Genomic DNA, 12,834 nt, shown 5'->3' on the forward strand with positions numbered 1-12,834 from the left:
TATAAGAATTTAACACACGTCTTAAAATTTATAATATTTGTATTTAAGATATTCACTGCTTTAGAATCTTATGTTACGAGTTCTTAGGAAACGTTATTTAAATTAATTTTTATCTCAAATCTTAAAAGATATAAAAGTATGCTTTTATTGAATCAGATTAAGTTAGGTGAAGATATTGTGTTTAGTTAAATAATAGATAAATTGTTTACATCTATATGTATGTATCATGTTTCCTTCACGTCTGTAATGTTACCAATGAGGAATAAAGAACCAATCTTTTTTCTTTTGGCTCTCCATTATTATCTCATATTTTAGGACATTTTTTGTACAAAACTTCCATGGGTTAGTTTTTTTATTTGGAATGTTAAAAAAGTATGGTTAGGTACAGTGACGTGTTGAAGTAATATTTTTTCGAAAGGCTAAAATTTATCTGTATAAAAGGTATAAAAGGACGTGGAGTAACAATGTTATATTTTCTCTTCTAAGACTTTCAATTATTTTATATCTTTAAAGCATATATACGTTATCATATCAAACGTAGTACTTAAATAATTATTGTAATCGGTATATATTTTAATTCTATATATTACCATGATTAGTACTATATTTATTAATATAAAAAACACTTTTTTTATTTCAGATATTTATGATTAATTAATTACATTCAATGAGAGTTTGACATAGAACATAAAATGTAAATCATCCCACATAAGTTTATCTCGAATTTTGTAAAGTCCAATGTAAATGTTATTTTTTTTTTCTCTTTTTATCTCTATTTTTTTTTTTTGTGTGTGGTTCAATTATACTCTTAAAATGTGTTATTCTTTATGTATTATTTTTTAGTCACAATTTCTTATCAAAATTCTCAAAACTAATTGTCTTTTCATAATATTATAATGTGTTAGCAAAAATTAAAGATGAAGTTTTGATGATGAACAGATTTGCACAAGTCAAGATAGATAAAGGCAGATTGAAGATCTCTGTAGTTTATAAAGCTTTTATAATAATCAAAGTTGATGTAATAGTGCTCTTATATGTATTAGGGTTGATTCTTGTAATTTATATTTGATTTATTTACTGTTGAGAATCATCCACAAGCTGTTTTAATCGATTAAACCCAGTTTTAATCGATTAAAACGAGACTGACACTGAAAACCCAATTGCCCCTGTAATAATTGATTAAAGCTAATAATAATCGATTATTCCTAAGAATAATCAATTAACACTAGCCGTTGGGGGTTTTAGATTTGAAAAACTAGCCGTTGGGGGTTTCAGATTTGAAAAACTAGCCGTTGTACTCATTATTAATCGATTAATATTTATGTTAATCGATTAAATGCGTTAGATGACCCGTTTTCGAAGAATGGAAGGGTATTAGGTTGAGTCTATAAAATGGCTCACTCTTTATCTCAAAAACAACTCTTCCCTTGTGCTAAAAACCTCTGAACTCTTTGAGAACTCTGTGAGATTGTTGAAGCTAAGGAAACTCTTGTCTGCAAAGTCCTGAAGTGCTATTGCGGTGACAGAGGAATAGCTTGTTCATCCTTAGTGTATCCAAGGAAGTGCCTGGAAGAGAATCATCCTTCGTGAAGCATTCGGAGGAGGTGGTCATCCTTTGAAGATTCAAAGGAAGTGTAAGTTCATCTCTTGTGGTTTCAAAGAGAGGTGGTATTTCTAGAATCATCCTTCGTGAAGCATTCGAAGGAGGTGGCCATCTTTTGTGAAGATTCAAAGGAAGTGTAAGTTCATCTCTTGTGGTTTCAAGAGAGGTGGTATTTCTAAACTCTTACAAATTGTTTTTCTTTGTGATTAATATTTGTAATTGTTTTGTGTTAGTGAAAAGGGTTTATCTTGTTTGAGATAAGCGATTGGACGTTGGATCCGAGTGATCTGAACCAGGATAAAATCATCTGTGCAATTTTTCTCTTTCCCTTACTCTGTCATTTATATTTAATTATCTGCTTAGTAAGAAAAATTAAGAAAAAAATAATAAAAGGCAAAATAAAAGTATATAACCAATTCACCCCCCTCTTGGTTTGTTCCACGCTAATAATTCTGTTGTAGCGATTCTAACAATTGGTATCAGAGCTTGCTTTGATAGTCATTCAAATGGCAGGATCACATCTGCGTCTGGCTCTTCTGTTCCTACTAACAATACACAGGAACCAAAGCCCCGTGGTCAATGGACCATTGAAGAAAAGAAAAGATTTCAGAATGATGTAAAAGCTCGGAATATCATTGCATCAGCATTGACTGTTGATGAGTTCTACATGGTCTCTGTCTGCAAAACTGCTCAAGAAATGTGGGACGTACTCAGAGTGACGCATGAAGGAACAGATGATGTAAAGAGGGCAAGAAAGAACTCCTTAATCCAAGAGTATGAAATGTTCCGGATGAAGCAAGGAGAAACAATTTCAGACGTTAAAAAACGCTTCACCAACATTGTCAATCATCTCATTGGACTAGGTAAGTCATTTGATACCGATGAACTTAACATTAAAATCTTGAAGTCTTTAGACAGATTGTGGCAACCAAAGGTGACTGCAATCTCGGAGTCACAAAACCTCAACACCATGACTATGGCGGCACTCTTTGGAAAGTTGAGGGAACATGAACTAGATCTTAGAAGACTTGATGAAGAAGAAGCAAAAGCCAAAAACAACAAGAAGAGTTTGGCATTAAAGTCGGAGGTTGAAAGAAGCAAAGGTAAATCAGAAGATGAAGACTCAGACGAAGAGGAAAATTTGAGACTCATGATAAAAAGGCTCAACAGGTTCATGAAATCAAAAGACAAAGGAAGATTAAAATTCGAAAAGAAAGAAACTCAAGGATCTTCCTCACACTATAAATGTTATGGTTGCGGAGAAAGGGGGCACTTAAAAGCGGACTGCCCAAATAAAAAAAAAAAGAATGAAGAATTAAAGGAAAAGAAAAACTTCAAGAAAAAGAAAGCATACATCGCATGGGACGATGACAACGAAACAATTTCCGATTTGAGCGAATCTGATGAAGAAGCAAATATCTGTTTAGTGGTGAACGACGACGCTGGAAGCCAAGTAAGTACATCTAACGATTCTGATAATTATAGTTAAATTAGTGAAGATGAATTGCATGAAACTTATGGTGCTTTAATAGTAGAATCAAAAAAATTAGATAAAGCTCATAAGAAATTGAAAAAGGACTTCAAAAATTTAAAATTAAATTTTGAAAATATTTATGAAGAAAATAAAAATTTGAAATCAGACTTTGAAAATATTCTTGAAGAAAATAAAAATTTAAAATTAAATTTTGAAAATATTTTTGAAGAAAATAAAGATTTGAAAAATAAAGTTTTATTTTTTGAAAAGAGTAAATTTACTAGTAGTGATGAATGTGCTTCTTGTGAAAATTTTAAGAAACTACTAGAACACACAACCTTAGGAGAATGTAGTAAAAATAATGAAAATAAGATTGTTAAAAATAAGTATGTTCCTAAAATTAAAAATAAACATAATAATAGAACCCGTAGAACATGGGTATGTTTGGGTTGTAAAATGATTTCTTTTTTCTATATCTAACCCAAAGGACCCATACAAGTAGTTGGGTACCTATTGTTTAATATTTAGAATTTCTTTAAAACAAAATTTAAGAAAATTTTATTCCAAGACCGATGAAACTATTTTTTTTGGATATCTTCTAATATACAAAGCATATATAGTTTTCAATCGGAAAACATTTGAAATAGAAGAATGTGTGTATGTTGTCTTTGATGAAATTGTAGACCTTGAGACAAAACCTCTTGAGTCAGTTGAATTAGATGCAGGCAATGATGAAGATTTGTAGAAGACAACAAATGAAGCGAAGAATGATGACAATCCTCAAGATGAATATCTAAACAAAATGTGGAAACAACCTAGAGGATTATCATTACGAAGTTGGAGGCATATCTAAAGGGGTAAACATTATAAGAGTTCTAAGAATTTTTAAAAATATCTTAGGATTGTATTTTTTTTTTCATTATGATCCATTTTTATGCATTTTTTTAAGTGTTTTATGAAAAATAACATTTTTAATCGATTTCTCGTCAAAATAATCGATTAAAGATAATCGATTAAACAAGCTTTAATCGATTAAATGCGCTCCAGTTTTACAATTTTGAAAAACTGGCCATATTTTTGTATGCTTTAAAATTCCTATCTTATATAGATCAAAATTCTCAAAACTAATTGTCTTTTCATAATATTATAATGGTTATTAAATTATGTTAAGGGTAGACTTTAAACTTAAATTACTTCTCACAAATAATATCAAAATATATATTATATATATATATATTATATATATATATATATATATATATATATATATATATATATATATATATATATATATATGACTCTAATTAATGATTTTGATATCATATTAATAATTAGAACTTAATGTAATCCTTCAAAAATCAACTTCTAAAATAAGATTTGCACTCATATATATTTTAAATTAATTTTATCTCTAATTAATATAAAACTTACATCAATTTTATTTGATAACTTACTTATTAAATAACATTTAGATGCACAAATTAGGATAAAAGCCCCCAATCACTATAAAACATCCACACCAACCTATTTAAACAACAAAAATGCTCAAAAACCTCTACAAATACACATAAAAGTAACCGTTGAAGAAGAAAAAATAAATCACACTACAAAAGTGCAAGAAAAAAACAAATATCCTAACATTAATAAAACTTGATATTTACGTTAGATTACATATAAATTTGACGTAAATATCAAGTTCTACGTTGGATTTCGAAACATCAAATATAAAAAATATGCATTTATTTAAAAAAAAATAGTCACACTTTTTTTTTAAATTTTTGTCATATGTAAAACTCATGGTAAATTGGACTAGTGATTGTATGCATTCAAAATAAGGTCAGGAGAGCTTTGTAATAATACCATATTAATTATTTGTCTTCCAAAGATATGTACATTACTTTTTAAAAAAAATTAAAATAGACATAAGTATATTAACTAAGGCCATTAATTAATATTATTTTAATTTTTACTTATCACAATAATCAATTAGAGAAGTCAGTAAATATACACTTTGATATGACTTCTATATATTACAAAGGCCAATTATCAAATTTTAGGAATATTTAATATTTTCATAATTATAAATATGGTAAATTTTTATTTAAGATAATAAATAATTATGTTATCTTAAATACTAGTATAGTAGTACAATGAATGATGACAACACAATATCGAGTAAAGCACTCACTCATTTTTTTTGGTTTATATATACACTTTACATAGATTTTTTTTCTTTAAAATAAAATAAATGACAGTAATATGTGGACTAGATAATATGATCAGAAGAAAGTTTGAAAAGAATGTAATTTGTAAAAAATTAGGACATGGAAAAATGAAGAGATTTCTGCACTTTCATTGACGAAGTGAAACATGTCAAATGGCTACAACATCTTATATGAAAATCAAATATTCAACTCTACATATGACAGTCTCAAAAAAATATCAAATAAAAAATATTGAAGTATATAGTATAAACAAATAATTCTAAGGATGTGTAGTGTACATCAGAATACAATCACTAAAAGTACAGTGATGCTTCATGAATGCAATTTTCTTCATTCAGTAAACCAGTTTGCATTTGGAAATTTCTTACTGGTTTATCATGAATGGAATTCATTTCTTTGCAGAAGAATATGAACTCATAGAAGCTTGAATTTCTTCTAATGTTCGTCCCTTGGTCTCTGGTACGAGTTTTGCTACGAACAACACAGTGAAACCACATATGGTAGAGAACATGAAAAAAGTTCCTGGCCAAACATAACATCAAAAAATGAATATTTCTCAGCATTTTTGTTTTTACCCTCCAGAAGAAGATTGAATTCGAACCTACCTGCTGAACTCCAATTCATGAGGAAGTTAAAAGCATATGATATAATCCAAGAACACAACCAGCTAACCAAAGTCACAAGGCTTCCAGCAGAGCCCTTCACGTTGATGGGAAATATCTGCAAAAATCAAATATAACCATTCATCATGCTCATGATTTTTTATGTTTGATTTTTCACTTCCCAAGTTCAGGTATAGTAAACAGTAACTACCTCAGACATTATAACCCACGGAATTGCTCCCATGCCTATAGAATAGGATCCCACATATACCTGGTCATTAAGAATAACTAATACACTTATTAGATGAGATTTACACCTATTTATATACTGAGTAATATCATTTTAAAAAATGAACTTTAAACTTAATTCAATCATATAAAACCAACTTATGAGTTTTACACCCATTTATATATTGTAAATTTGTTTTATTTTTAGTCGATTTGAGATTTCCAACAGAGTTATACAATGTAGTAGTGATCACAATCCATTCATTTCAGTTAAATTTATGAGATTGAACAGCATAGTTGAAGATCCCTCTATAGGCATATAAGGGGAAGAACATTACCAGTACACCCACTAGGGCCATAATGGGGCTAACTTCCTTCCATTTATGCAAGTCCTGCATCAGAAAATCCTGATTATTCTTAGAAATTCTTTGAGAAAACCAACTTACAGGATCATATTGTGTAGTTAAAAGAACCTGCAAGACGAATGACAAGGCTGCCAGGAAGCATCCTAAGCATGTTCCCACTGCAGACACCTGTGTGAATCAAAATTTCAGATTTAGAATTTAAAGCACAGAGAAGAAAAGTGAGAATAATAGTTCAAACTTTTTTACCAGCAGAAGTGGTCTTCTTCCAGATTTATCCATCAGAAGTACCCCTAAAGTTGTCATTGGAACCTACAAACATAAAAGATGGACTAGTGTGAAAAACAAGAATGAAGGGTGCACTCGTCAAAGCATGCATCTTATTATTATGCAGGATAAAGCACAGAGAAATTATGCAATCGCAAGAAGAGAATTAAGAACCTTAATGGCGACCATCGCTACTGTTCCAATACTTTCTGAAAACCCTGTCATGGATAAGAGTTTTTGCTTTTGTGTGAATCTTTTCATAAGTCTAATAATCTCATTCATTTTCTCTTACTTGCCATATAATGGAGCATAGAAAAGGAGCTGCACATACCAGCAGATATAAATATAGAGTTTGCATAGAAAACAATGCCATTAATCCCTCCAAATTGTTGTAGTATCATCAAGCCAACTCCTACCTAACAAAGTAACTATAAAACATAAGAGCCCCACATAAGGCTAATATTGGCCATATATGAATAGGGATAATTTAGAATGCTCACGATAAGTGACTTCAAATACTGCATTCGGAATAGGCCAATGATGCTAGCTTCTGTTTGCTTCTGAAAGGCTTCGGTATAGTCCTTCAAATAAAGGAAAAATGCAAAAATGATAGATTAAATTACTAGGATTCTTCCTTTTCTATTTCTCTTTTGCATCCAAGTAAGATAGTAACTATAGTGTAACAATGTAAGAACAAAAAACTAGTTACATACTCTAATTTCAGTGGCCTCTTGATAAACATCAGCATTCTTACCCCTGAGGTGCTGTAGAGAAGAATCACTCTCTTTTAACCGACCGACCTTGGCCTGCAAAATATTGCAATTTGTGATATGTTTGTGTGGAATGAAATGTATTGACTCCAACCATTTGATATAAGTGATGGAAAAAATCACTTTGATGTGAGAGCAGTGACCAACATGACAACCCAAGCAATAAAATTACAGAAGCTGTGAAAAACTCACCAGCCACCTGGGAGAATCAGGAATGAAGGGCAGACAGAGAAGCTGCACAAGACACGGAATAATTCCTGAGACAGATGAATAAACATGAGATGAGAGTTACATGGAGCCCTTTTTGTTTGGATTGTGAAAAGAACACCAGAAAGAAAAATATTACCTATTAGAGCCAAGATCCTCCAATTGGCATATGCTCCAATAAGATAAGTTAATGACATCCCACAAGAAATCATTAACTGCCAAAATAAGACCAAATAGGAGTTTAAAATAATCCTGTACGTGAAATAGTAAAACATAAGTTGTATGGTACATGCAGTAATAGTAAAATTATGTTAAAAGATTGGATCATTACAGTGTTGCTTTACCTGATGAACTCCAGTGAATGCCCCTCGAAGATTCTTGGGTGTTATTTCTGCTACATAAACAGGTACCTAATATACAAAGTAAACTATATATGTATTTTTTTGAGTCATTGAATATCATAACAAATTATACAGTCATAGAAATTACCGTGTAAGATAGAAGGCCAATCCCACATCCTATCAACAGTCTTCCAACATAAAGCCACCAAGCAATCTTCAAACATGCATCAAATGTTAGATATCAACAACTGAACTTGTGGAAAACCCATGGGATGAGCAAATTCAGGTAATAGAATCATAGTGGTTCAATCTATCAAGTCTGTAGTCGTTACTCTATCTATCTAATTCATTGTGCTTATAAAAACAGCAACTTAAGTTTCAAATAAGCCTCAATGTTAATGCCAGAGCAGGTTTAAATAACTTTTTATGGCCACAAATATGCTAACATTTTTGCTTTTAGTCGCTGATCTGTATTTCTTCATATCAAATGGTATTTAAGCCTACCAGGTCATGTATTTCAAGTACTCAATAATCACTGCTAAGAAGTGAACTTAACCTTGCAAATGTGGCTTGTAAGGTGAGGTTTGCACCCACCTATATACTGTAATTGGCAATTGGCTTTATTTCTAGTTGATGTGAAACTTCTAACACACCCCTCTCATACTAAGGCATATACATCTCTATTGTGGGACTAGACATTAATGAATAATCCAATAATGAATAATCCAATAACAAGTAAAACAATAGACTCAACAAACAACAAATTTTGTTACGATAAACTCTTACACATGGCTCTCGTATCATGTTAATAAATGGACTTTAAGTTCAACTCAATCATAAAAAACCAGCTTGTAAGGTGAAGTTTACATCCACTTATATACTTTAAACTTGTTAAGAAATGGATTTTAAGCCTAACCCAACCTTATAAAACCAACTTGTCAGCTAAGGTTATGTAATTGACATTATCTACCGTTGATGTGGGACTTCCAATGGTTACAATAAATTCTTTCCATGAATGTCTTTTTCCCCTACCTTAAAATGTAGCTACCTATTTTTCCTTTCAAGAAAGGTTACTATCAGCACGAAATTGTGCTTTTCAGACATATTCAACTATTAGTGACAGTGCAGCTTAATAAATTGAAAATAAAGAGGAAGAAATTAATGAGAAACCTTTGAGAATGCTATGGCAAACCATCCAAAGATGCAGAAAATCTGGGACAACCCCATGGCCTGCTCAGTAAAACACAGGATAACTAAAGTGAACAACAACAACAACACTGAAACCAGAATTAAACACCAATGGTTTGACTTACAACTCGACGACCTGCATAATCTGCTATTCTACCACTAACAACGGCACCAATCATAGCTCCAATAGTCAATATCGAACCAAAAATTGAGTACTGCATAGGTTTGGCCGTTAATAGAAGCAGTCAATCAAATGATAGCCAGCAACAACAATGTGCAACAAATGTTAGAAAAACAAAGGGTCAAACCTGTGCCACTCCGAGATTGAGATCACGCATGATTCCAGATTGAGTTGGTGATGAGTACCCAATCTGCAAAATTAACAACGTATTCATCTGACTGTGGTAACTTTGAGTTAGAGTTTCATTCCCACCCAATTTTAACATTATCAGCCAATGAAAAATCATTATTCATACCATAATAGTCATTGTAAAATTCAATCAACCATTTTTACGTTATCAACCAATAAAAAATCATCACTCATACCACAGCTTAACATAGTCAATGCAAAAATCCAACCAACCATTTTAACATTATCAAACAATAAAAAACCACCCTGCATACCACAAATTAAGATAGCCATTAGAAAATTCAACCAACCATTTTCACATTATCAAACAATAAAAAATCACCATTCATACCACAACTTAAGACATTCATTATTAAATTAAACGAGCCATTTTACCTTATCAAGCAATAAAAAATCATCCTTCATACCACAACTTTATGATAGCCATCATAAAATTCAACCATCTTAAAAAAGACAATTTCTTTTTTTTAACTGGATAACAGCGTAAAATTTCTAAGGTAAATACAAAAGCAGTAACTCACAGCAGAGCCAAAAACGTAGGAACCAAAAACAGCAACGAGGGTGGTGAGTATAAGAGTAATTGGAACGGAAGAAGCTCCAGTGTGCCTCTTTTCCAGAAAGTCAACGTCAACATCATGGGCGCCATAACTTGTAGGGAGAAGAGGGCTTGTAAAATCGCTTGGTTCAGTGGTTTTGTTGTCCATGTTTTGCGTTCTATGAGAAGCAGAGGAAATATGAAAGAGGTTCATTCAGAGGGTTTAAAAGGGTTACACCAGAGAGAGAGAAAGAAAGAGGCTGGTGATGAATGGCGTTGACCAAAACGACATGACGATGAGAACGAAACGAAGTCGAATTTGGATATGAACGAACACCGTGTGTTGGACAGCGTCGCACTTCGCAGTCTACGTTGTCCAAACAAACACATCGACAAATCTTTTCTGTTTTTTTTTTTTCATTTTTATCTGTGCACGAGATTCTTGCGGGTTCAATTTTAAATTTTTTAAAAAAATGCTATTTTGTCACGTGCTTAATTAGGATTTTGGTTTAAATTTATTAAAATGAACAACTTACAAAAAAAAAATAGTAACACTGTGTGTAAAGGTATCACAATTTTATTATGAAAAAAAAAAATCGTGTTAAAGTAATATAATTTTACTTTAAATACTTTAATTTGAAGTTGTCGCCATAACTTAACTTTTACTAAATCTAAACTAAAGTTTTATTATTTAAGTTAGCATTAAAGTAAAATCTTATTATTCTAATATAATTTCAATTTAAAAATATTTTGAACTAAAATTATATAATTTTTATATAATTTCTTTAAAATAAAATCTTATCAAAATAATACAATTTATCTATAATTTATTTCAAATTTTCTGTTATAATAAATATTTAAAAAAATTACACTAATTTTGTAAAAAAACTCCTGACTATATAGAAATAAACAATAATAATAGAATACAAAATATAAACAGTATATAAAAATAAGAGTCTTTATAATTTAATTTTATTGTTAGAACATGTTTAATTGATGTTATTGTTAATTGGGTGTTGCTTCCTCCATCACCACTCCTTCTCCTTCCACCTCTCCATTCTTCTTTTACGCTTTCTTCTACTTCTCTATTTCTGTTTTATCTTTGAGTAAAATTTTATTTTTACGATTAATATTTTTTAACTTGTACCCACTCCAATCCAATCCCCTATGCATGCACCGACATACAAGCTCTCCTTCCTTTTTAACGTTCCACGACTTCTCATTGTTTTTGTTTCATTATGCTCTTCTTCTTGTTTAACGTTCTAATTCTTCCTCCTCTCTTTCTTTCATTGTGGTGTGAGAGTGTGGTGAGTGAGAGGTTGCAGGTGGTGGTGGAAGGAATTGTTCCAGCAATGTCAAAGGTCGGCCTCGGTGATGCTTGAAGGTCTCGGTGGTGCATAAAGATGCAAAAGGGTGAAGGTGCACTGCGTCGACGTACGTAATCAACCCTAAATTAACGTATAAACCTTAAACGGATGTTGACATCCGCTGACAATTTTTAATCAAGGGAAAAAAATGACATAAAGTGATAGTTATTAGTTAATTAAAGGATATCATCGCCGTGTTGCCTCCATCGGGGGAGAAGAACAACCAAAACTACAACTCACTTTCTCTCTCTCATTCTCTGATCTATAAATCATCATTTGTCACTTATTCAAATTTAGCTTTGACCCATTTTCTATAATCTTGTTTTTTTATTCACCACCGGGCAAGTATTGGTGGTTTCCAATGTAATTTGATCCAATTCCTTGGAAATCACCATGCAACCTTTATTGCTATTGTTATTTTACCCAAAAAAAATTTTCAACCAATATCGATTCCGAGAATCCTCAACGAAAAATGAAAATCAAGATGGAATCTTGGTTTGCTTCTGTTTCTGTTTTTCACTTTATGTATGTGATGTTTGATTAAATGTGGTTCTTTACCCTTTTCTGCAGTGCTTCCCAAGTTTTGAATTTTTATCGTGAATAGGTTGTTCTCTTCATTTTCAAGATTTGTACATGTAGTGCCAAGATTTTTATACACTATCGCACCGCACCACCACGAACGAAGAGCAAATGGAGAGTTGGGGTGAGAAGAAACAGATCTCACCGAAAGAGAGAAGAGAGTGAGACGGAGGTGAGAAGAAACAGATCTCAAAGAAGAGAGAAAGAGTGAGAGAAAGCTAGGGGGAGGGGTGGGGCTGCGAGAGAAAGTGAGAATGATTTAGGGTTTGGTAAATAAATAAGGTAAAAAGTAAAATGATTAAAAATTAAAGGGTAATTTGGTAATTAAAAAATTTGTGGAGAGGTGGAGGGAGAAAGGGTGGTGGTGGAGGGAACAACATCCTTGTTGATTATGTGGAATGCATGATTGATATATTGTCAATTTAATTATTTGTTTGCGTGATATTATCAATGTGATATGTTGACTTGTTGATTAAATGGTGGTTTAGAATTAAATGGGTGTGAGTTTGATTCTACAAAGAAAAAGAGTTAAGAGAAACTTTTGTTTTAATTGAATTTTAGGCTCAAAGGTAAAAGTCATTTTGCCTTTATTAATTGGTGTAAAAATAATATAAGGGGTGTTGAAAGTAAAAGAATAAAATTAAAATATGCAAACACAACCTGAATCTATGAGAGATGAGAGTTGTTCCCTCTCCATTCCTTTTTTCTCCTTCTAT

The 12,834-nt window shown here is 31.5% G+C and overlaps 1 protein-coding gene across 1 annotated transcript; it reads right to left on the reverse strand.

Moving 5' to 3' along the window:
• Window positions 1-5,410: 5,410 nt before the first annotated feature.
• Window positions 5,411-10,552, reverse strand: LOC108342752 (sugar transporter ERD6-like 5). The gene is made up of 18 exons (XM_017580542.2): window positions 10,159-10,552; window positions 9,576-9,638; window positions 9,393-9,482; window positions 9,250-9,309; window positions 8,228-8,293; window positions 8,083-8,148; window positions 7,878-7,953; window positions 7,724-7,788; window positions 7,475-7,567; window positions 7,262-7,342; window positions 7,093-7,177; window positions 6,936-6,979; window positions 6,744-6,806; window positions 6,606-6,665; window positions 6,471-6,524; window positions 6,116-6,175; window positions 5,908-6,022; window positions 5,411-5,824 (listed from the first exon to the last, which is right to left on the reverse strand). Exons 1-18 carry the CDS (start codon window positions 10,384-10,386, stop codon window positions 5,691-5,693), a joined length of 1,503 nt encoding a protein of 500 aa, XP_017436031.2. The 5' UTR covers window positions 10,387-10,552; the 3' UTR covers window positions 5,411-5,690.
• Between the last annotated feature and the right edge of the window lie 2,282 nt (window positions 10,553-12,834).

This window comes from Vigna angularis, chromosome 6 (genome assembly GCF_016808095.1).
Source record: "Vigna angularis cultivar LongXiaoDou No.4 chromosome 6, ASM1680809v1, whole genome shotgun sequence".
NCBI lineage: Eukaryota > Viridiplantae > Streptophyta > Magnoliopsida > Fabales > Fabaceae > Vigna > Vigna angularis.